General features: G+C 45.5%; 1 protein-coding gene across 1 annotated transcript in view; it reads right to left on the minus strand.

Moving 5' to 3' along the window:
* Positions 1-10,581: 10,581 nt before the first annotated feature.
* The window catches only part of LOC115332805, a 48,783-nt gene continuing 35,456 nt past the window's right edge, over positions 10,582-23,908 (minus strand). The window contains exons 3-5 of the mRNA XM_040209024.1: positions 12,952-13,034; positions 11,859-11,936; positions 10,582-10,814 (exon numbers count right to left, since the gene is read on the minus strand). Of these exons, the coding sequence (XP_040064958.1) occupies positions 10,675-10,814; positions 11,859-11,936; positions 12,952-13,034 (301 nt within the window). The 3' untranslated portion in view covers positions 10,582-10,674. The remainder of the gene's footprint in view (positions 10,815-11,858; positions 11,937-12,951; positions 13,035-23,908) is intronic.

Raw genomic sequence — 23,908 nt, forward strand, 5'->3', positions numbered from 1 at the left:
CATTTGTTGTTGTTCTGATTTTTCGGTTCAACCGTGCATAACACACTTTTTTTTTTTTTTTTTGCTACGGCAGCTTTCAGCGCACCCGAGACTCATCGTGGGCGCGAGCTGCACCTGCAAGGCTGGCGTGCGTGGGTGGTGCAAACATGGAGCAGTGTGTCTCTGCCGTCACATTGCATATCTTTGCAGTTGTGTCTCTGTCGTCACATTGCATCTCGCCTTGTACGACGAAGGGAAGATCGTGGGGATGTAAGCGGGGTGCTGAGCGATGGAGCTTTTTTTGTTTCCTTCGAAGTGGCAGCTGCAAATCCTGGCCTGCCCATTCGCGGGTTCCCAGGAGTCTCCGTCTCCGCTGTACACAAAAATGCAGTGTCTAACTGTACCAGCGAGAAACAATTCTGTATCATGGAGAGCAAACAAAAACCGAGAAGCGACAAAAAAAAAAAAAAAGGTTTCCTTACGTTGCGCGTTGCACCGCTGCAACTCATTTCCGTCGACGCTCTGCCTCGTACGGCTTTGCTGGAAAGCGGCAAAACTCAACCACTGGGAGCTTCCCAGCTGTGTTTCCGTAGCTGTTGTGGCAGTCGTAAACACAGCAATAAACAGAAGTGCGCTTTTTCGACTGCGTTGTTGCGGACGACATAACGAAAGCAGCCGGGTACGCCTGCACTTTACGCCTGGCAAGCCTAACGCGAAAGCAGTCGGGAAGGGCGGTAACCGCGGTAACATACCAATAGTTTTTATTTCGACGGACAGATGGCGCCACGGGTTTTTTCAAAACACCAGCGCCCGGAGCGTATAATAGAAATACTGGTTACGACGTGCCGTGCGGGGAAACAAACTCATGGCTTGGAACCGCATTGGAGCGGCTTGATTTATTGACTTTCGAATAATTACGGCATGATCGAGCGTTTTCGTTTTAAGAAATTCATCCCCTGAGCCATTCAAAACACTCAGAGGTATGACATTGCTGAAAAAAAATCAACATGCTGGGAATATTTTTTACTGCTTAGGCAGTCACCGAGACATTCCGTATGTTCAAAACGACCAGTATAAAAGACGGAAAAGCAGAACTCGAGTGTAGTGATCGGGTTGGTGTGCCGTTGTATTGATGTTTGTATGTGCATGTCTATGTATGCGCTCAATGCATGTTCACCTGATGCTTGTAGTATGCGTAGTGCGTCTACATTTGCGTGTATAATAGAGGTTCCCAAGAACCCGAAGCGCATACGTGGCGTAAAGAAATAAAAAAAAAAAATGTGTAGAACATGTATCGGACGGTACCTAGCGCCACCTAGCCTAGCTACTTGCAATTGCTCTGCATGACCCTTCCATCTGGCGGCAAACGATATAACCTTCTTTCACGCTACGCTATAGACAGCGGCTTCCAGTTTGTTCTTTTGGGAGCGGCTTTAGACTTAGCGGATTGAGTTTGCCCTTCTCCGTGATGTGCGGTTGACGAAGGAATTGTGACTCGAGGAACAGAAAAAATAAGACGTAAAGTGCGCAAAGTAACTGGGTATCGGTTGTCTCCGTTTAGCATCGCAGTGCTGTCGACGAGAACACTGAGTAACTGCTTTTGAAACGCAAGTTTCTGTACCTGCGGGGGGAATCGGGCTTTGGAAATAAACACAGTTCGCGGAAAGCTCGTGTTACGCGTTTATGTGCTGCTCCTCTCGTCCCGTGCAAGAGACGTAGCGTCCTCGTTAAGCCTCAATGAGGTCGATTTGCTGTATTCGGGGCCGCCATAATGAGATGTAGGCGATGGAGGAACATTGCTCCCCTGCTTAAGGGACGAAAGTTTCTCCCTTTCTAAAGGAACATATAGGTTACAAAACTGTTCCTCTTCTTAGGGAGGACTACCGATACCCTTTGTTCTAAGAGTGCAGCAGAGAAGTATCACTTTTGTAAATGTGTTGACAACAAGCTGTGTTTAATGATAGTGGGTAAATAAACTTCTCGGAGCGATCGAGAGGAGTTCCGTTTGTCCGCGTACGCGTGCGAGGCGCGCCCTACCTCGGCAATTCACGTGCAGGCCAATACTGCCGATATTTCCGATACATAGAGGGCCCATAAGCGGTGTCCGGTCGATACAGAGCAGCCGCGTATGTGGCATCTGGCCGATACCTGGCCGACAGTACTCGCACAATATCCTGCCGACACTTGGCCGGTGGCGAAAAGGCGGTACGCTAATAACTGCCCGATCTCGGGATGTGGTGCAAACCCGCACATTTCACCAATATTGGGGCCGATTTTCGCCGGACACTGGCACGACAATGGCCGTGTATCGCTGTGCTGCTTGAGTCGGATACGTATCAAGCGTTCTCGCAATTCAAAGTAAAAACAAATAAAACAGGCCAGCGCACACGACATATACCGACGGGAACACTTGCTAGTATAATGACACAACGCTAGCAGTCATGTGCTATGAGTAAGAGGCAACCGAACCTGCTAACGCCATCCGAAAAAAAAAAAATCTTACACATTTTATAGGTTAAAAGGCGCGAACAAACAGGACGAAAAAAGCGACACGTACGACACGGACAGGAGCCAACTTCCAACTGATTTATTGAAACACGAATCATCGTCAAACTCGATCCCAATCGCCTAAACACATGAAACTGAGAAAAATTCCTAACTCTCATTTCACATATCCTTCAAGAAACACAATTTCTTTGGTTAACAGATAAAGAGATGGCATGCTTACGCCGCTGTCAGCCGCTTTGTGGATACAGAAAGCCTCGATTAGTTCTCTTTCCATTTTTTTCCATTTTTTCATTCCCTTTCTTGATAGACCTTGTGGGCTCAAACAAAGGTTCGCACCCACATCGTTTGCAGTGCTCCGCAAGATGCCCGCCCAAACTATTGCGTACGGCTAGCTTATGTTCGCGCGCTCTTTCATTAAAGCATCGGCCGGTCTGACCGATGTAAACTTGGCCGCAACTAAAAGAAATTTCATACACCACCTTAGTCACACATTCGGTGTGTCGTGTTACATGTTTCTTTGAGCACACTACATACTTTTGTTTTGTCGTCATCGTGGATCATATCTTTGAATGTTTGCACGGGGCTGAGAAGACGACGTTAACCCTGTGTCTAACAGCCATCATTTTTAAATTGTGTGTGCGCCTTTTAACCTTTTAATCGATATGAACCAACTAGCCCCAACCAAAGTTTTATTACATTTTATAGATGATCATTCTTTCCTCAAACTTGAAATTGCAATCCACGTTGAAAGCCTTTCTCTTTCGCAACTAAATGCGGGTGCGTCTTGTTTCAGCTGCAGGATTCATCGCACGTTCGTGGAACGTCGATTCAAAAACAGCATTTGCCATAAAATTCCCGACAACTATCTGTTTTGCAATCTATGAATTGCGCAGTTAACACGGAAAGGTTGCCTTACTGTTCGCATATAGACGTGACAAAAATAGTGCTTTTATTGATTTATTGATTCTACTAAAGCCATACAACCGTAGTCGCGCATCGAAAAGGCACGCTATCTAAATGAAGCGTTTTGCGTGTTCGTTCGCCTTAGTTAGGCATGCAATGTTTAATTACGATAATAAATATTATATAGTGCACATTTTCGAATTTTCACCGATTAGTCGGTGACCATATGTTTAGTCAATATTAGTTAATCGCTTAGCTAATATAATGTGCAGGCATATAGAGTCATTAAAAAAAATATTGCAAAGTTCTAGACCGAACTTAGAACGCTTTCCGCATTTTCCACGAGCTGAAGGGGTCACGTCAGCGCCTTTCAAAATGACTGTCATGTGTGTGATCAACGTGGAACAGCAGAATGCGGACAGGTTTGGGATGCCCAAGTGATTCACATTATGTTAGCTATGAGCGTCATTAAACCTTAGCAATATTATTTTATTTAAGAGAAACGTTCGCGACAATATTTCTGTTGAAATCTATCACCCCAGAACTAGAGAACGTGATTGCCACACGGCGGTCCCACCATAGTTGGAACTTGCTGGTGTTTCCAATCCTTAACCATACAAAAGTGCAACGTTGAAACAGAGGTATTTTATTTGTTTGTTTGCTGGGCATACATTCATACATTCTAATTCTATAGACTAACGATAGAAGTAGACAGAAAAAATGGAAGACCTTTACAATTCCAGTAATGCGAAATTGGAGCGCCGCTCTTGAGGAGGAGGAGGGGAATGAATGTCCCTCCTCCTCTTGCGTACCCTTTCCTCCTCCCCTTTTCCTGTCCTCCTCCTCCTCCTATAATTCAGTTTCCCCGCTAAATTTAGCGGGAAAAATGTCATCGCATCACTTGGTGTCACGTCACCTATGAACAAATTCAATTTCTCCGCTAGATTTAGCGGGGAAATTGACGTCATGTGACCGCAACGCCAATTCAATTTTCTGCTAGAAACTGAATTTCCCCGCTAAATTTAGCGGAGAATTTAATTGGTGTTGGTGTAACGTAGCGGGTGTTTTTTTATTTCCTAACTTACACCCTTCTTACATTTTTTTACACGATTATGGGTGTTACAATCTTTAATGTGTGCCTCGTTGCATCACTGGAAAAATATTTTGAAAATCACGTTATCCAGAATGTACCGCATCACTTGTTACTTGGGCAGTGGACTGCCTCCATTCCTGGTCGATCTTCTATTCTTGAGAGAGAAAGTATTCAAGAGAGCCAAACTCAGAAGTGCTGACAAGCACACAGTTACCATGTCGCCTGCTACGCACCTCGCCGTAACCGCTGGTACTACACTGTACGATAGTTACCACACGACCGCACGGCGTGCAATCGTAGCACACATTTGTCAAAGGAAAAGCTTTTCCATAAATGAGAGAATATTTGTTATGACAATGGCCACACAAATATAATGTGAGGAAATTCTTTTTTTTTTCTTACAAATGTAGACGCAACAGCGTGGTCTTTTCCGCCGTGTAAGAAACTCGGTGTGCTTGCGCGCATAAACCACGTCTAATTACGCGTAAACAAAACATTACGAACTGTTTACAACTTTCGATTGAGCACTGCCAATAAAATGACATTTTCTGTGCACAAAAAACTTCGTCACCGAGAGCGCGATTGCTTTCCGAAAATGTGCAACTAAATCAAAAAGCGCTCGAGGAAATGTCGGCCGTCGGCTGACATTTGCGCCGTTGAACATCGCAACTGAATTTATCAACTAACGTGGCTCACTTTGCGTATCTATGGCAACTAATTTGACAGGAAGTTCGGAAATGAGTGCAGATGAAACGTATGAAACGTGAAACGTTGTCCTGACCGCTTGCGTGCATTCCCAACAGTCAGCGTAAGCAGGTTTGCGTTGTTTTGCATTTTACTAAGATAGGCAATGATTAACACCAATATTAGTTTTATGCGCTAAGTTTGTGCCCAACATAAGTGATTTCTACCATGCCGGCAGTTTTGATGTCAGCCTTTTCGTTGAATGTGAAAAAAGCATAATGGCGGCGATTGCTCCTCAGTGCAGCTTCGTCGGCCTCTGTGTAATAAATACACAAAGTGCCTTCCGCACTTCTCGTAAGTTGATAATTAACTTTATGAATAATCGTTAAGGCAGTTTCGGTTATTGCCCTCGTCTGCCAAAAGGTTTGATTGTTTTAATAACTGACGGTGCCACATTTATTTGGCCGTTCCAAAACGATGAAATACACAAGTTCAAAAAATAGTTTTCATGTTTGGCGTGGCCTGGATTTATTTTGTTCGATGATCGACTGCTGCACAGAACAATCAAAAGCTGGCTTTACGACCATGCTCCTTTGCCATTATAACGCTTTAGAATAGGGGTTCCCAGAGCTGGGGGGCCCCAAAGAAATAGGGGCTCACAACTGCGCATGAGACGAATATAAACTGCGTTTTGGGTTTTGGGTTGGCACTTGCCCTTGACGCAAAACTCGAGGAAGAGCGTGCGGCCCCTATTTGCTCGGGGCCCGGTTGCGTCGGCAAACATAGCGGCGCCCTTTCAGCTCGCTTCGGAGCCGTCATGGTTGCTGCACTATTAGCCACGTTCATTACGAGTGAATGATGCAGCCGGATTTCGCTTCGCCTAATCTCGCTCAAATCTCAAAGAAGGAGCGGTGCGCTTGTCCTATTTTAAAGATTGTCTTCCGACTCCGGTGTTTCTAAGCCGAAAGAGACGCGCCAACCGTTGACATGCCAACGTCTCGCTACTGCGAGACTGAATGTATTTCGTTCGTGCCACGTTAAAGGCCGACGACCAGACTCGAGATTCTGCAAGGCAGAAGATCCTTCTCACCATAGGGAGGGGGAAACAGGCAACAGTGGACAGGGTAGAAGGGGGGAGAGGAGGAAGCGAGGGTAAAGTTGAAAGCGCGAACTGGTCGTCGGCCTTTAAATGTAGCGTGAAAACAACCCTTGAAAGGAATTTAAGTCGCCGAGCTATGATCCAAATCAGAGTTTTATGCCGAAATCTTCCGCGACCGACGCTCAACGCGGCACATGAACAGCAAAAGCAGTCCGAGAATGAGCACAGAATTGGAGCGCTACGGATTGGATTGTTTTTGGACAAAAACAGCTATCAATATTTATACTGATTTTATATTCTTTTGTTTTAGTCGGGTTGATTTGATTTCGCCTTAACTATTATTTATAAAGAAAAAAATACTTACTGAGCGCATATGTTCACATTTTTTTATATCTATATTTTTTATATCACCTTGTTAACCCCATTGGCGCTGCAAGTGAGAAAAGTAAGCACGCTGCGCTGCGTTTTTAAAATGTTAAAATCCCTATTCTATAAATTTATATCCCGGTAGCGCCAATCTTGTTTTGTTTGTGTTTCCCAGTTTTTTAGGGGCACCAAAACGTTGGAACCCTCTATTTTATAACTCTTTATAAGATCGTTACTCGTACGTGTCGTTTGTTGTCAGTGGAGCCGCTACTGAACGCGTCCATTGCCCACAAAATGATATCTGAAGCATGTGGAATTTCACCTGTGTCCGGGGCATTACAATGCCGCTAGAACAAGGTAGTTCTAATGCCTCCGTCATTTCAAAGCACCTTTTATTACAGTGATAAACCAGGAACAAATGTATAACAAAAATTATTATAAACGTCGGTAGCGATGAAAATAAAATTTTAAAGAAAATCAGCTAAATGAAAGCTCGCGAAATATAGCTTTTTTTGTGTGTGTGTAAAGCTGGAAAGTGCCAAATTCTCTCGTATAACTTGTTCTATGTCAATAAAGCTCATATTATTATGAGATTGCGCTTATCAATATATTTTAAAGTCATTATTGCAGAGCTCCTGCAGCTCTTATCAAGCCACTTAAAAAGACCTTGTGCGAGTGCCTGTGCTGAAAGGTTTATGGTAGATTGCACAAATATAAATTTGCCATTTTGTTTTCTTGTTAGTTTGACATGATGTCGTGTACCTGTTAACTTTGCTGGGCCGCGCGAATTTTGAAGATGCTTGTTGCGCCTAGAACATATCTTCGAAGCCGGGTCTTTGAAGAAGGATATGTTGTCTTACAACATGTAAACATGCGCTTTTAATGCAATTTGGACGGCCTGCAAAAATCGATTTCTCAACGTATCGCGCAGCGATCTACTGTCGAGGTGCAAGCGGGTGGTGGAAATTTTAACTCGACAAATTAAGAAATAAATTTACCTCGTTGTAAAGAAGGAAAAACAACAGAAACATGTTCTGGGCAATCTACGCCGCCACTTCGCAGATAAAGCGCGCGTTGTGGGAAGTGCTGCCGACAGATAGCGTATACGCCATGTCAAGGGAGCGTAGAGAGCCTAGGGAGCGTCAGCCGATTCGGGTTATTACAGCAAGCGATTTTGAAAGAACCACAATCGGCCGGCACTCCCTCAACGCAGAGTACGCATCACTTCCCACTTCACGTGCATTGTCTGCAAAGTGGCGGCGTAGACTGCCTAAAACATGTTTTTTTATTCTTCTTTTGAACGAGGTAAGTTAATTTCTTGATTTTTTTTTCACCGTTTAATTCCAACCCTGCTTGCACCTCTCTAGGGAATTGCAGCGAGACACGTTGAGAAACATCTTTGGCGCGCAATTTAAGTGCCTTAAAAGCGTTAGATTGCATGCTCTAAAACCAAGCTCTAAAACAATCTAGTCGTAAAAAGACTATTAGGGGTCCTTCGCTCGTCCATATTTTTAATCCCAATAAGTTATTTCAAGCACTCCTAAAAGGGTCATTCGTGAAAAACCTGTAAAGGTTTCTTTTTAAGCTCCTTTTTTGATGCGATAGGTTTTTTATCGCCCAGGTACCTTTCTAGTGCGTCAGGAAGCGATAATGCTTAAGGCGAAACCGTTCTTCAGGAGCTGAAAAATTTCTTGGGGCGTCAAAGAACCTTTCAAGAACAATTTTTATTTTGGAGTGTATGAAACCGAGGGTCCTAAATTCCTTAGTCCGCAATGAACCGCGGATACGTTTCCAGTTCACAACTCTGATTCTGAATTTACAGAAACAGACATTGAAGAAAACGGGATATACACAAATAAATAAAGATCAGAAATAGTTTTCAGAAAAAGGTTCAGAGTGATTATACTGATGCTTTGAAAATTTGAAAACAGCACCTGTGCACTTTTTACTCTCATAAATAACTTGAAAAAAGGAAAGTCACTGCTTTTGGTTCAGCGGGGTAGTTAATTGAAACACAACTCATAAGGCGCTTATTTCTTTTCCCAACGGATGAACGTTTTTAATACGACAGATTCGGAGCTGTGACGAAGGCTGCCTACAGAATCACATATACAAAAACCGGAAGTAACAAACAAAACAAATATTTTGGAACCCATAACTGTGTAACGACCACACGAATCATGATTGATTCCATGTTGACGAAGAAAAAAATTTTAGAACTATATTTATGGCGCTATACGAATTTGTAGTCGGCGCCCGCGGGCGCCGCGGAGAAGTGGCCCTTATTTATCACGTGACTGGACCTTATTTATCACGTGGTGCTTGCACTCTTTCGGAAGCTTCCTATGGCCTCTTAAAGTAGCTTATTTATCTTTGTTTGAAGCATAACAAAAAAACTAAGATTGATAAGCAACTTTTAGAACCCAAAGGAAACTCCTGAAAATGTGCAAGCAGACGTCAGAGATCTGTGCGCCGGTCAGATGACGGCGGCGGCGCCCCGAAGCAGATGAACTTGTGCGGCGGCGGCGACGGCAGCGTGGAGAAACGCGTTGAAGCGGCGTCGTACAATGCTCAGCGTGCGGCGGCGGCGTGACTTTGTGGCGGCGGCGACGCAGCGCGGCGGCGCACAGGCCTACCACGTGACCAGTGGCGACTCCCGCGGGCGCAAACTACAAATTCGTATAGCGCCGTAAATATAGCTTTAAACATTTTTTTCTTCGTTGTAAAATCGTTTTATGGTATCCTTTTTCCATCTAAGCTGTTTAAAAATTTTTTTTTGCACGTGTCCTTTAAAGGGGCTATGAAACGACTTTTGGGCTGGGATAAATGACTTTATATTGGTGTTTTACAAATAGCATATCGTTTATTGGGCCAAAAGAGAGAAGTTAGAAAGTCAAAAGTCAAATTTTTCTTTTTGGTACGAAAATTTTAAAATACCGCCGGCTATTTCGTACCTCCTTCCATCCGAAAGCTCTCTTCCTTTTCACTGTGATACATCAGCAGTACCCAAAGCGCGTCCCCTGGCTCAAACGCACGTCCCACGACACCGGACCTCACTTATTCCCTTCACCCCTAAGCTGACAGTGAAGTGGAAGCTATGTGGTTGCCGAACCAATCAGCCGCTTCCGTTTCATCACCTGACCTCCTTCTCAGCGCCTGGGTATGCACGAGGGAGCGCGACCATGTGGCAAACGTATAGCTGGCCCAAGGAGCACGTAGCTTCCACAGCACTCTCAGCTTACGAGGGTACGGGGTGGGAAAAGCAACTTTTGTCCGAGTTTCGAGCGACGGGCTAATCTTCTAGGAAAAGAATGGCACTGTTCGGGTACGCAAACGAGGGTACGAGAGAAAGCAAAATCCCTCCTCTCCGTCTTCTTGAACTGTTTGGTACAATGCGCGATTGGTAAGTTAGGTAGGAAAGCTAAGCAGGAAAAGGTTGAAAAATCGTTTTATGACCCTTTTAAGCATGGTTCGGAAGTTTACGTTAAAGCATTATTATGTCGTCGTTACGATGCTTATGACTGTTTATGACTGCTTACGACTGCATAGTACTACGGGTTGCCATGGCGGTCAACGTCCGAGCAGCGGGTCGTTCTAAAACGCAAGGAACCGTAGCGTATTTGGTCAAACTCAAACACAAATGACAGATCCAGCTTGTTGGGTCAGGCTTTGTGCACGACAATGAAATTAGTAGGTCAAACAGATTTGCGACTTTTATTGGGGAAAAGTAAGCTCATCTTCAAATAATGCTTTTAGTGTCAGTGTTAGCAGAATATAGAAATTTCTTATAACTTTTTTGTGTGCTTAGTTTGACGAAATATTGTTTTACTGCCTTAAGTGCAGCACTTCTTGCAAATGTTCAAATAACTCTTTATATCCCTAAGTGATTTCCAAAGCACTCTTAAGCGGTCCACCTATAACCGAGAGCGTCAATAAATATAAACCAGTCAGAGGGGCAAGATAAATGTTTATTTCCATTTATTTAGCACTCAATTCTGCGTCCGTTGTTGAACCTCGAGCCACAACAGTCGCTTCAGTGTCTTTAGTCTTTGCAGCGCTCTGAATCATACGTTATTTGCTTATAGCCACGCGAACACAAGAGGTCGAATACAAAGTCACAACAGCTCAACTCCTCTTCCACAACAGTTTTATACACCCAAAGTTCGCAGGCTTTGAATGATTCTACAAAAAAAATGGAACAATGAATTATAAAGATTATTTCTGGCAAACTGATTTTCGGTTATTTTAGTATTTAACATGTCCATAAACAAGGACAGGTTGAACATTTATTTTTGAGTTGCTGGACTGTTTGGCATCGTGCTCCGTAAAGCGAGGGAAATCTTGCTTTCATTAAACTATATCTATTTTGTATTTATTAAGAGTCTTATTTAAAACGTTCTAAGTGTATATTTTTACACATGCCTTTTTTTTTAAGAATCTAAATGATGTGCAGATTTATTTAACAAATATAAACGTGATACCTCGCAGCCCAGTCTTGAGCACATGCGTTTTCATAAAGAAAAAAATACTCCTCCAAGATGAGATTATAGAAAGTTTCTGTCCTCTTCCCTTATTTCATAACTTAAGCTCTTGTCGATGTTGAGACGTCCTATATTGCGTGGTTTGTAAGACATGGTTGACGCCGCACGCTCAAAACCATCGATTAACATTTATAAACCAATAAAAAAACGAAACTTAAAAAAAAAATTATTTCATATGCGCAAGCTTGAAAATGGCGAAAATCATCTCGTTGAAGCTGCTACTGTCAGTTGGTACCACAAACGCCCGTAACTGCACTATCTGCTTTCAGGTGTTCACCTCAAACAAGTGTTCATGGTTTTGCTTGTGAGAAGGAGCGTCAACCAGAATTATTCAGTTTTTTTTTTTTTTTTTTTGTTTATTCCTGTGCATAGGTCAAAACAGTTCCACACAGATGGATGGACGCCACTTTGTATGTCTACCAATCTCTGTTAGTTTTAACACGATGGCAACCAGACTAAATCTAAAGGTGCTTGTCGTAGCTCTCACATATACAAGAAAAATATCAGTGTAATTTTACCGGTGAATTTTACCGATTTACCGGTCGCACTACGCGAAGGTTGCATTACACGAGTAGTGCAACCTTCGAGCAAAAGTTTCAGTTTCATTCGTCTTGGTGACCGTTTTTCAGGTTTGCACTACCACTTGAAAGGATAGTAAGAATACGTACATAACCGAGATACTAACCATCACTGCAGTTATCCTTCCGTATGACTGCACATGTTTTGTCAGCGAATGCAAACGGATACAACTCACTTTCATTCTCTAGAAACAAACAAGTGCCGAAAGAATTAGTAATAGTGGCCTGTTAACATGAATTCTCAACGAACAATTAAAAATAAAGAATCAAGTCATTTTGCATGCCTGATGTTTTTTATTCAATCTTTTTAACGGAAAACTCAGTTACTTTCTCAATCAATTTTTTTTTCCTCAGTAGGTCGACATGGCCCGGACACTATTCTGACAATTTAAAATAACTACTTTAAAATACGAAATTCGTTGATTACATTTCAGCTGTTTTCCCCATGTCGTTCCGCTTTCCCAGACATTAATTCTGTAAAATCCTTCTCCTGAGAAATAAAATATTTAGAAGAGTAAGGACATGTACATTGTTTTACAGCGAAGTTGTTATATCCTAGAATCCGTAAAAAACCTGTCCATGTTTGATAACAAAAAAACTCTCGTTCAAACAGGGATCCTTCTTTCCAAATGGTCGTGGCAAGTATAAATAAAAAAAGGGGGCAACCCGCGTGAGTCAGCCTTCCTTGGCATTATTGATAGTGAGGTCCTGATCCCTTGTTATTATCTCCGGTCACCGCCTTATCTCAGCTAAGAGTGCGCTGTGACAAGGCTGAGGACAGAACGCGTCGATCTAACCTTCTTTTCTTTCGCTTCCGTGATGCTGATAAAGAGACTTGAGCTCAATCGGAGGCAACTGCCCTCGAGGAGTGCGTCGAAAAATTGGGTTTAGAACTTGCTTATAAGGGACAATAAGGCAATGATCACTTTAGTCACTAAGAATTAAATAAAGACAATTAAACAAGGAAGTTGTGTACGTGTCTTCATTGCAATCATATGTGAATCGCACAGATGTCGTATTGTTGCCGCAAACTTGTCGTAAAGTTGTCATAAAGATAACATCTTCGCTGGTCCTTCATCTTCATGTGAAGTGGATCGGATCTACAATTCTTTTAAGGTCACTATCATTAACACTACCGCCACCATTGAAAAGCTTGGCAGAGTGGAAGCATGTGTTTCGACTCCCAGGATTGTGACTTACTGCGAGCAACTGTGCCGTTTAGAACGTTCTTGATGTTGTACCCATCTGAGCTGATGACATAATAAGTTTTGTTGAAGGCCATCCTGCAAAAAAACATCTCAGATATCAGTGATGCTGTCATTTTAGTTTTTTGACGGTCACAAATACATCGCATTTTTATTGTGTCGGTTATGTTGCGACCCAGTAACGTTTCTCCTGTAACTCAAAGCAAGGCCCAGCCGAGAAATTATTTATTCAGTATTTCGTCGAGAACGCGACGAAATACTGAATAAAATTGAGACGTTGCCTCCTCTTTTACTACCTTCTGTTGTGTTCTCTTTTCTGCCCCTGTCTCAGGTTTACAATCATGTGCGCTAAAATGGTACCGTATTTTGTTATTAAAGTTGCCCTGAGGAGGTTTTTCAGCGAAGCTCTTTATGTCTAGGGTTCCGTGGATTTTTTCGGGTTCGTGACCAAAAAATGAAAGCCGTTTACAACTCCCTGTAACGCCGAATTGGACCGCTGCACTTGAGGAGGAGGAGGGTAGGGTACTGAGAAGAGGGTATACCTCTCCTCCCTCCTCCTCCCTCGTGATCCTGCCTGCTACTCCTGAACGAAAGGGCTCCGGTTTGAGGCCGGCCGAGGGACAAGAGTTAAAAGTCTCTTAAAATCATTTTTCGGAGTAATGAAAATTCGGATTCGTCCCCACCTGCTCTCCTCCTTTCTCCTCCCCCCCTCACGGGGGTCACGTGATCTCGGGGGGGGGGGGGGGGGGGGGTCACGTGACCCCCAGACCTGGGGGAGGTCGCGTGACCTCGGGGGGTCGCGTGACCTGGGAGGGGGGGGGGGGGGGGGCACGTGACCACACGGTTACGCCGACGGCGCTCAAGCCGGAACGGGCGCCTAATGGTACGTTTACACTTGCGGATCCGCCAGCGAATCCGCCCAGCTTTTGCCGCTGGGGCAAAACGCTGGGCGGAAAACGCGGCGGCGAGCCGTTTAGGTCCGGGATCTATTTCTGCCGCCGAACGAGGCGTTTCGCTGACCGGATATGACATTCTTGCGCGGCGCGACGCCCTACGTCACGAGTACGCGTTCTTCCGGGAGCAGCAACGCCCGGGAGAGAGAGAGCCGAGGCGGGAACTCTCGCGCCTTCTCGTCATTATTGACGAGACGTTACGGGAACCGCTGCCGCAGCCGGCGCTGCCGCCACTGCTCGAAGGAAACAGATGTAAACGCAACCCGCTCGTCGCCGCCGCCGCCGGGAGCGGATCCGCTCCCGCGGCAGCGGATTTCTTCTCAGGTGTAAACGTACCATTAAGCGCGATCCAAACCAACGCTTCTTTTTGCGCCTGTAGGTCGTGCGGCTGCGGATGTGATGTATTTTCGTGACGTCGCGCCACTTCTTCGCTTCTTCCGGGCGCGCACAAGAAAGTTGGATAATTTCAACTTCTTCTCAACGCGCACAAAAACACGCGGTGACGTAGAGGACGCTCCTGTGTCCCGGCCAATCGGTGGAGGGCAAGCTAGTTCCGGCTCCGCGTTTCTCGCCGTCTGGCTGCCCTCTCCTCCCCCCTTTTATTCTCTTCCAACATGACAACGCGATCTCTCTCTCTCTCTCTTTCTCTCGCCGTCTGGCCGGCCAGTCTGTCGCAGTTGCACTTTGCTTGTGCTCTCGTGCCGAAGTTTCGCCCGTCCAAACCAAAGCGCACGGTTCTGACGCAGAAAGCGCGCCCGGAAACAGCAAAAACGGCACGAAATGCGTCACATCCGCAGCCGCACGACCTACAGGCGCAAAAAGAAGCGTTGGTTTGGATCGCGCTTAAGAGCTGCGCTCTAAACCTCTACGGTCGCAGCACATCCCCGCGCCGTACATGCCTGCGTATGCAGCAGTAACTGTTCTAAAACAAAAACCTAAAACAAATGGCATCTTGTCAGCGCGTTCGTCAACGCTTTATTCTGGTTATTTACTTCAAATCTTTATACGGGGAAGGCGTGCGCGTGCGGCGCGTGGAACACCATTCTCTGCATTCTCCTTGAAGTATGGATAATTTAGAGATTTTCATTCGTTATTCTTTATTCATCATTGTCCTGCAGCGCCATCAGGCATTATCACAGGAGCGAATAAACTTGAAAAAACAATTTTTGAATTCGCGGCACCCACAATCGGACTGGGCAACACTCCTTAATTGTTTTAACAAAAAAAAAAAACTAATTTTTGCCCAATTCCGTTTTGGTGCGGTATTCTCTAATCTTATGAATGTGGTCTTTTCTTTTTTAGATATAATTTGGTGGTAATAAGTAAAATGAGCTATTAATGCCAGTTTCGTTGTTATAGATGTTGTATAAAAACTTCAAGGGCAAATTTCCTCGTCTTAATGCCAATGTAGGCCATCCCAGCTCTTTTATCATGTCGGTTACACTCTCAAAACGGCCGTACCGCACCAAAACGAAACGAGCGGCACAACTCTGAATTCTTTCTAAGACAACAATGTGGTTTTGCTGAGAAGGATCCCACACGGTGCAGGCGTACTCTAGCACTGGGCGTACATAAGACAGGTAGGCGAGCTCTTCGATAGCTTTAGTTGATTTCCTTAAATTTCGTTTTAAAAATCCAAACGCTCTGCCTGCCCTCATAACAACGTCGTTGATGTGTACGTTCCAGGTGCAGTCAGCTGACAGAGACGTGCATAATAAAAAGTGCGTAATAAAAAGTTCTACGCTATGTGCGTAATAAAAAGTTCTACGCTATCACCGCCCTCTTTTTGTCGTCGTTCCAAGCACTTTCGTACCTAGTTTCCTTTCCTTCCGCTCTCCCAGGGGGCGCTCCCGTCGCGCGTGTCTGCTTTCCGCCGGGTTTCGGTTCGTTGCGCGTGTCTAGTTTCCTCCGGCTCCTCGAGGTGGCGATAATTGTCCACGCGAATGTATATAAAAAACCAGAAGGGCAAGTTTCCGTTCTCCACTTTCAATGTCACTTGTTTTCTCTCGTCGTATTGGGGAGGCCGCGGATAGTTCGGACTCCCGAAGAGCAACGCGCCTACGAAGAGCAACGGCGGGAACGGCAACGAGAATGACAGCGTCAGCGGCGGGCGGTACGCGTGTGTGCGTTTCTTTTGTCACGATGACCACCGATCAAGAGAGTAGATCTGTTTGTACCTTTGTTCAAAAGTATGTGACACGTCTGTGTCCTGTTCTAAACAGCTTCTCTGGTCAGCCACCTTTGCAGAGAGGAATGACTTCCAATTTTTAAGATCGCGTAAATACGGCGAGAACTGTACAGGCTCTAACTATCTTAGAAATCCATAATGCATACCGATGAGCGGAATATTTTTCTATTTAAAAAAACAATAAAAACTCGAAATTACCAAGGTAATCTCCGGCGAGGGGGGGGGGGGGGGGGGCATTGTGCTGGCAACCAGGAGCAGGTGTGACCAATAAGAACGCGTGATTTCGTTTGAATGAAAACGCTGTTATTACAAAATGTGTAAGATTTTGTAGATGATAAAAGCATAAGAGGGGGGGGGGGGGAGGAATAGTCGAAAAATGTCCATTTTTTCGCGGAGAGGGGAACACAATACTGCAATAATCGTCGCAAAAACCGCACACCATGCTTTTGTTTTGTTTTTTGTTTGTCTTTTGCTGCAGTTATCTGCCTGGTCGTCAGCCACGTCATCTCTCGAGCGCGCGTTCGCCGGGTTCAATCATCGTTTTTTTTTTTTTCTTCAATCTTCGTGCCAGGCTCTTCTGCTCGTACCTTCTGCGGCATGCATTTGGCACCATCGAATTTGTTCTCTTTGCGAGGCTTGCCAGCAAGAACAAATTCGATGGTGCCAAAATTATGCTGCAGAAGGAACGGGCACCGGAGCATGGTTCGGAGCCATGGTGGCTGATGTGACGTCCATGCAAGCCTTATATCAGCGGCGTAACGAAAGCCGTATTACCTACCACTCCGTGTTTCCAAGCTGCTGAATTTTTCGGTCAGGTGCGTTTGCTCCCACGGGAGGACTGGCGCCTTTGCGGCGCGCTTGGCGCGTCGTTGCTGTTAACTTTATGACGTCGTGCAAGTGTGTACGTCGTATCGTAAGAGGTGGACCCATGTGGCTGTTCGTCGAAGCATCTCTTCCACAATGGTGCCTGGAACGCGTCTCCGACTGGTGTGTTTACCCCGGCCAAAAAAGTGGTCCCTCGATTTCCGCCTGATGACGTCATAGAAGCGTCCTGCTGTCGCCGGTCGTGACCCTGGCGGCATCCCAACAGTTGTGGTATAAATGACAGACGCCTGTTCTGCTGCAGGTAGCTCTCCACTGTGACAGTTCACAGAAGCTACAGCAACCGGAAGTTGGGACGCCTGGGACGCCGTGACGACAGTGACACTCGCGTTTGCTCGTGCTTCTCGCCAGCGTTTCTACGGCCGACCACCAGGATCGCGACAGGCAACAGCATGACACTCCGGCTTCTGTGACGTCATTTGTTGCCACTTTGGAACCACTTTTGATGTATGGGCGGGATAGGACGCTAAACACACCAGTCGAAGACGCGATCCAGGCACCATACTTCCACGAAAGGCGTCGGGTCAGCGCGAGCCACGGCGCGATGAAACGACGGCTGCGATGACACACGATTCACTTTGTGCGCTACGTGGCGTTACCAGAGTACGACTCTCGCCGAATTTCCAGGCCACGGTCCGGGCTATATTCGCAGTGACATGCTCGCTAAGGGCGCTTTTGTTTTTCTTACTACGTGTAGTGTACGTGCTACCCACGATATTACGACTTAATTTGTATAGTGCATAGAAGCATGGCATTGCACGTGCTTGCACCAGAAGAGGAAGTTGGAGTATCATCAATCTGGGTTGTGAAAAAGTTCCACCAAGCGGCGATACCCAAATTCCTCGCTGGGAATGGCCAACGAGCTGTACTCATTCGAAATATCACTCCGCGGTTCCACCGGGTGGAGGCACTAGGATTCTTCACTTGCGATTGGCTTACAATGGTCCTAGCCAACGTTACTGGAGCAAGCTCAGTTTCACAGCTCCGCCTGCGACGTGGGCTCAGTGGCGGTCACGAGAACTAGCAGCGCTGCAGTCGAGTCTTGCTTCCGGACTGTCTAGCCCGCCAAGTTTGAATAGCAATACTTGAGCTTGGGCGAGTTGTTGATTGATACTAACACTTCACAGCGCAAGGAAACAGACGCACACAAAAATAAATTTCAAACACTGAAAGAAAGAACACTCACAATGCGCTGACTCTGATCTCTGTGGTGTATTGCCCTTCATCTTCATCATTTTGTTTTTTCTATTATACACAAGAAAGCAAAAGAAAAAAAAAAGAAGAAAATAAAAATAAAAGGAAGCTCTCAATGCAGTGGTAGCAGACAACGCGCAAAACAGGGAAGCAAGATCCGAATGCAGCGCCGCAAGCTCTCGTGACCGCCACCTGGGCCACTCGCCTCTGCAGGCGAGAACAGATATGTACAGGGGGAACAGCGCACCCGCAAAACAGTCACTCGAGTCAACATACAAACAAATGTATATGCATGTATGTTGACTCGAGTGACTGTTTCCCGGGTGCGCTGATCCCCCTGTACATCATCAGCAACCAACTCGCCCGAACCTCTTTGTTAACGAGAATAGGGAGCTGAGAAACTGAGCTTGGGGGGGGGGGGGGGGGGGGGGGGGGGGGGTTCCAGTAACGTTGGTCCTGGCTAGCTGTACAATGCTCTTGCTCTTCCCATCGACGTAGATGACCTCGCTTCTATTTTTAATGTTTTTAATAAAAAAAAAATTGGCCACGCATTATTATAATTGATAGATTTATAGGATGCTTAAAGTCCGCACGGAGAGTAATTGCCATATTTAGGCGATCTCGAAAAGCTCCTCAGGTCATCTTTAAGACAAAATTATTCCCAACCATTTATATATCAAAGCACCATTGCTACCTCTATGACAAATGAAGACTTATCAATTGAAAAGCAGTTTAAGAGTGAAGGAGAGGAAAGCTTTGTGACAAATTCTAGAAAGAAAAAAAAAAGAGACACGCACGTGCTTGTCTGTTACCGCTTTTCTTCGGTAAGATGATAGCTCAGGTCTCTCGAATATCTACTTCATTGACATAAAAGTAGCTCTCTTCTATATTATCAGTTTTTCTGTTATCTTTTTCATCTATGATTCATTTTCGGCGTTACTACACTGTTAGCGAAAATGTAGTATTTCGCCTGTTTACACCCCATTTTCACTTGTTGGCATATTTTTACAAGCTCTGCTAGTGATAAATCGTCAAAAAATTACTTGGGGTAGTAAAAATTGGTGTTTCGATTTCGGTTTACACGACTAGGCGTGTAAGCAACACTGAAAACACCCCAGCCCAACACCTCAAAACGTCGAGCGCCATGTTGCTTCTGCCTCGAAGCGGTACGGCGGACGTAGCAGTCGAAGGTGAGTGTTTGATTTTTTTTTTTATCAATTTTGTATAGAATGTAGCACGTCTCAGATGTTTATTACATGCCGTTCAAGAACGTTAGATTTGCTTCGAGCAAGCCGGCTCGGGCGTTAAGCCCGATTCACACAACCGGCGTTTGGCCACCCCGTCGATTGGAAACGACTCGACTGCTCGCCGGTTCTTTTGCGCGAGCTTTCGCTCGGGCGCTGTGAACCCTACGAACTGTGGTGCTCAAAGCTAGCACAATTAGGCACGGCTAGCGTCCCGGTGGAAGCTGCAGAGAGCGGAAACCGAAGACACCGTCGCATAAGAGTGGCGAAGCCGCGATCCTGCGCTGATCGTTGTCCCGCCGCTCTCTCCGGCAATATCGACACTTCGCTGCTGGGTGTCTCGTATTTCGACGTTTTAGAGAAACTTGGCAAGCGCGAGGAGTCTCTATATCGTTTTCTCCGTCGCCTGCGTGGAGCAAACACGGTGGCGATAGAAACATATGCTCATGCAATCAGTCAACTTGGACAATCCCCCTGTTCCCTCAATCCTATCGCATTCTTTGACTGCGTTTGTGACAACAACGTTTCCCCAGTGTGAAAGCTTTCAGTCACAACGGACTACAAACTGGATTGTGCATTGCATGTAGCCCTGAGGGAATTCTTGGCCGGAGACACCAGCACATTAGTTTCATTGGTAAGGTGACCGGCCACTAACGTGTTTGGCAAATGAAGCGATCACGGGTAAGTAGAAATGCAAACAATGTTGAATGAATATTAAGGTGGTTGTAGCCAGAGCCTGCCAGTTGAAATCAACCTTTAAAAATATAGTCTGCGGTAACTTCTTTTTGCACTTAGGATTGCAATTTTAAACACAAAGCCACTCCACATAGCTGTCGAAAATCGTGTAAACAACAGCAGTCATCGTCCCCGGTTCGGATGAGCGAAGCCTTAGCTTGATGAAAAAAATGGCGGTCTATACTTCTTGGTTGTTTCAATCACAACCTCGCACAGCTGAACAGACAAACAAATCAAGGAAATATATCCCACGCTGGCTTGCAAATCACAGCACACAAGCAGGGTACATAGCACAGCAGAAAACACTGGCAATGAGCACACTGAGGCATGCAGCTTCCTTTCTTTTTCCCTCGGCGAATGATTGGTTTGCTGCAGCATTCCGTAAGCACGTCGACATTCAAAAGTTGAGCCTGATCTGTCTTGCAGTGCCTTGCGGAACGGCAAGTATCGCCCACCATTCCACAAGGCACTGCAGGACTCGCAAATGTGTGAACAGTGCTTTGCAATAAAGGCCATGATCGGGCAGCAAGTGCCCATCTAAAGACATTTAATATTGATTGGCATTGAACTAACCTTTGGGCTTCATCACATAGCAAGTATGGGTGAGGTATAATTCAAGAACATTTAATGTTCGACGAGTTTAATACGTTGTGGTGCTTTCCCATCTGTTTCCGTGTCACGGAGTGGGGTTCAAATTAATAAAAACAATTCAATGATCCACTCTGAGGATAAACGAGAAATTACGGGAAAAGAACAAGAGAGCTAAGTTCGACCATTGACTAGCGCAAGGTCTACGCCTGTTGTATAATCAGTAGAGAAAGATGATGACACAGGGAGGATAAGCAAACAAAAGATTAGATTTAATAAAGTGAAAAACTAAGCTGTACACGGCAATAGAGCACTCAACACAAACCACACTCCAGCTCAAGGCTATGGAGCCCTTCGAGCCAGAAACTAATACTAAAAAGACTCGACGCTCATAAAACCGGAATAAGCCAACAGAACAGTGACGAAAACCCGACACTAACAACGAGAGCAAACCGAGATGGAGCTCGAACGTTACCGCTACACACATGGGATAATCCCCCAAAACAGTCGCGACAGAAAGTAGCACTGTGTAAAAATCTTCCCAACATTCAACAATTCGTACTTCAGAGCCAGAGAATGCAGTAGACAAGTCCTAGAAAACCAGGCTTAGCTTTCCGGTAGGTGCTGAGTCCAGAGCAGTCCGTAGTCTGGAGTTGTCGGCCGAAGAACGGCGTCTCAGAGTCCAGCGGTCCAATTAGAGGCTTGATGAGGTCGACACCGCGCACCACACTGCCACACACGCTTCAGCACAACAAACTCAAACACTTGCCCGATAGGCAGGGCAGAAGCAAAAATTACACGTTCCAAGACTCATCTGCCGGGAGTAACCGCATTAAAGGTGCTGTGCAACGATATTCAATTGGAATGTTTTTCTCTCTACACGAGCTTACTGGCACACCTGGGACTCAAGGATACTCACACGCAACGTCGTTGGCCAAGAAACTCCTTTGTTGCGGTGTAATTTCAAGGACAAAAACGATCATTTTCATTCAATCTCTCCTTTGCAAAATTTGATGACGTAACTTGGGGATCGCAGTACACCCAAGTGACGATATTTGAATGCGGTTCGTAGATTGGACCCGAGCATTGCGTGGGCACTCGACTTGGGCTCGTGATAATTGCTAGCTCGAGAAGCATTCGGGTTGTGACCCGTGTCCAATCGCTGCAACGACGACAACAGCCGAGCCATAACAATGTCTGGAACTCAGCGCGTGTCCTGCGCTTTGCCAACCCCAGCGCGTGGCTATGATCAACACTGGCGGCATATAATCGGCTCCAGATCACGTGGCCGCTTGTTCTGGCTGCGAGTTGAGGGGGTGAACGCTGCTCGTTTTTCTTAATTTTTTTCTGGGACTTCTATTGCGTGGGGTGAAAAACGAACGCGTGTTTCATAGGTCATTAACTTTAGGGATCCGTTTTAAGCAGTATTTGTGCACAGTACAAAAATTGTTGCACAGCTCCTTTAAGCAGCGGCCCGGCCAGCTCTGGGGTTGGACTACCTTCTTTGTTCCCGAACCCCCCCCCCCCCCAGGCAGCACAAAACGTCGTGGAAACGTCGAGAAAAATTCCCGGACGTCCGTGACGTCCCGCATGACTTCGATCACGTTTTTTCGATGTTGAGGTGACGTCCTTATATAACGTTCCATTAAAGTCCAATCAGTGACGTTGTGACGACGTTGTATTTCAACTCAAACGTCGTCAACGTTCCCACGACGTCGATGCACGACGTTCTCACAACGTCCAACGCTCACGTTTCTTTGACGTTGAACTGAAGTTCATAAATGACGTCCCATTATCGTCTTGTCCGTGACGTGCTGGCGACGTCACGTTTCAACTTTAACGTCGTCATCGTCACCACGACGTCACGATAAGACGTTTTAGCAACGTCGAACACTCACGTGTCTTCATAGTTAAAATAAAGTCCTGGGTGACGTTACATTATTACCCCGTCAGTGACGTTTCAGTGACGTCGCGTTCACACCTAAATGTCGTAAACGTCATACAAGACGTGCTGGCAACGTCGACCACTCACGTTTTGTTCGACGTTTTTAGATTTTCCAGCTTAATCTCCAGCCGCAGAATCACTGTGGTCAAGGTGACAGTGCTCAAGAGCCGCAAAGAAAATTTAATTTTTGAGAGTTTTTTGAGAGAGAGTTTCAAAATACTATTAATTGCAAATCGATGACGCTAAAGAGGGCATTTACAAAACTCAATTTTTACGGAAGAAAAAAAAATAATATGAAAGCATGTTGGAAATATCATCCCTTTTAGGTGTGCTTGTTATAATTTTGGTTTGTTTAAAATATTGTTACGGGTTTAATTTGCAAAGCCCATGGCGTCTAGAACGGATCGAATTGTACTATTCTTTCATTTTCAACGCGCGTTGTCGTCTTCCATGGGTCCTGGGCCCTGGCACGCGCCTCAGGGGCGCCGCTACACTATCCCCACTCCAGGTGATTTCAGGCCTGCATCCTTTCCTAGGAGCATCCATACTGCTCCGCGACCACCCGAGATTGTTTTAAGGTTCGTCAATTTTTTTTTCGTATTTTGTAACCCATGCTCACGTGCGCACAAACAAAAAATTCGCATCAACATCACAGTTCATCCATAACACCAACTTCCAGCGCCTTAGCGCTTTCGGTAGATCGGGGCGCAAAGTCTTGTCACGTGACTGTCAGTACAGATCTGGCTTTCGTTGCCACTGGTGACGTACCCAAACGAAAATCGCATGCCAGCACACACTATATCAGTGCACAATTTCACTGCATACTTGCGCATTTTTGGAGTTGACTGAAAAAAATAAATAAAATAAAATGCCCGGCAATGACGAAATCCGGTAGATACTGTCAACGGTTTGTGGAAATTGACATTCATGATGTCAACCCCTGAATGGCCCAGATGACGGTCCAAAAAGCGTTCAAGCCCAGTTTGCACTTATGTGGCGAAAAAAAAAAAACACAAAAAAAAAAGAAAAAAAGAAAAAAAAAAAACAGCCGGCACGGCGCGAGAGAGAGGGGGAAAGGTAGGCAGAGGAGAAGCCAGTGGCAACTCCATAGAGCCCCATGCGATACGTCGGGAAACTCGGCAAGAAGAGGGTGAGAGAGAAAAGTGGGGGAAGATAGCGACGGACGAACAACTGACAAGCCTAAGTTCCGGGTGCACGTATTT

The sequence above is a fragment of the Ixodes scapularis genome, unplaced genomic scaffold, assembly GCF_016920785.2.
Source record: "Ixodes scapularis isolate PalLabHiFi unplaced genomic scaffold, ASM1692078v2 PGA_scaffold6__148_contigs__length_123643588, whole genome shotgun sequence".
Lineage (NCBI taxonomy): Eukaryota > Metazoa > Arthropoda > Arachnida > Ixodida > Ixodidae > Ixodes > Ixodes scapularis.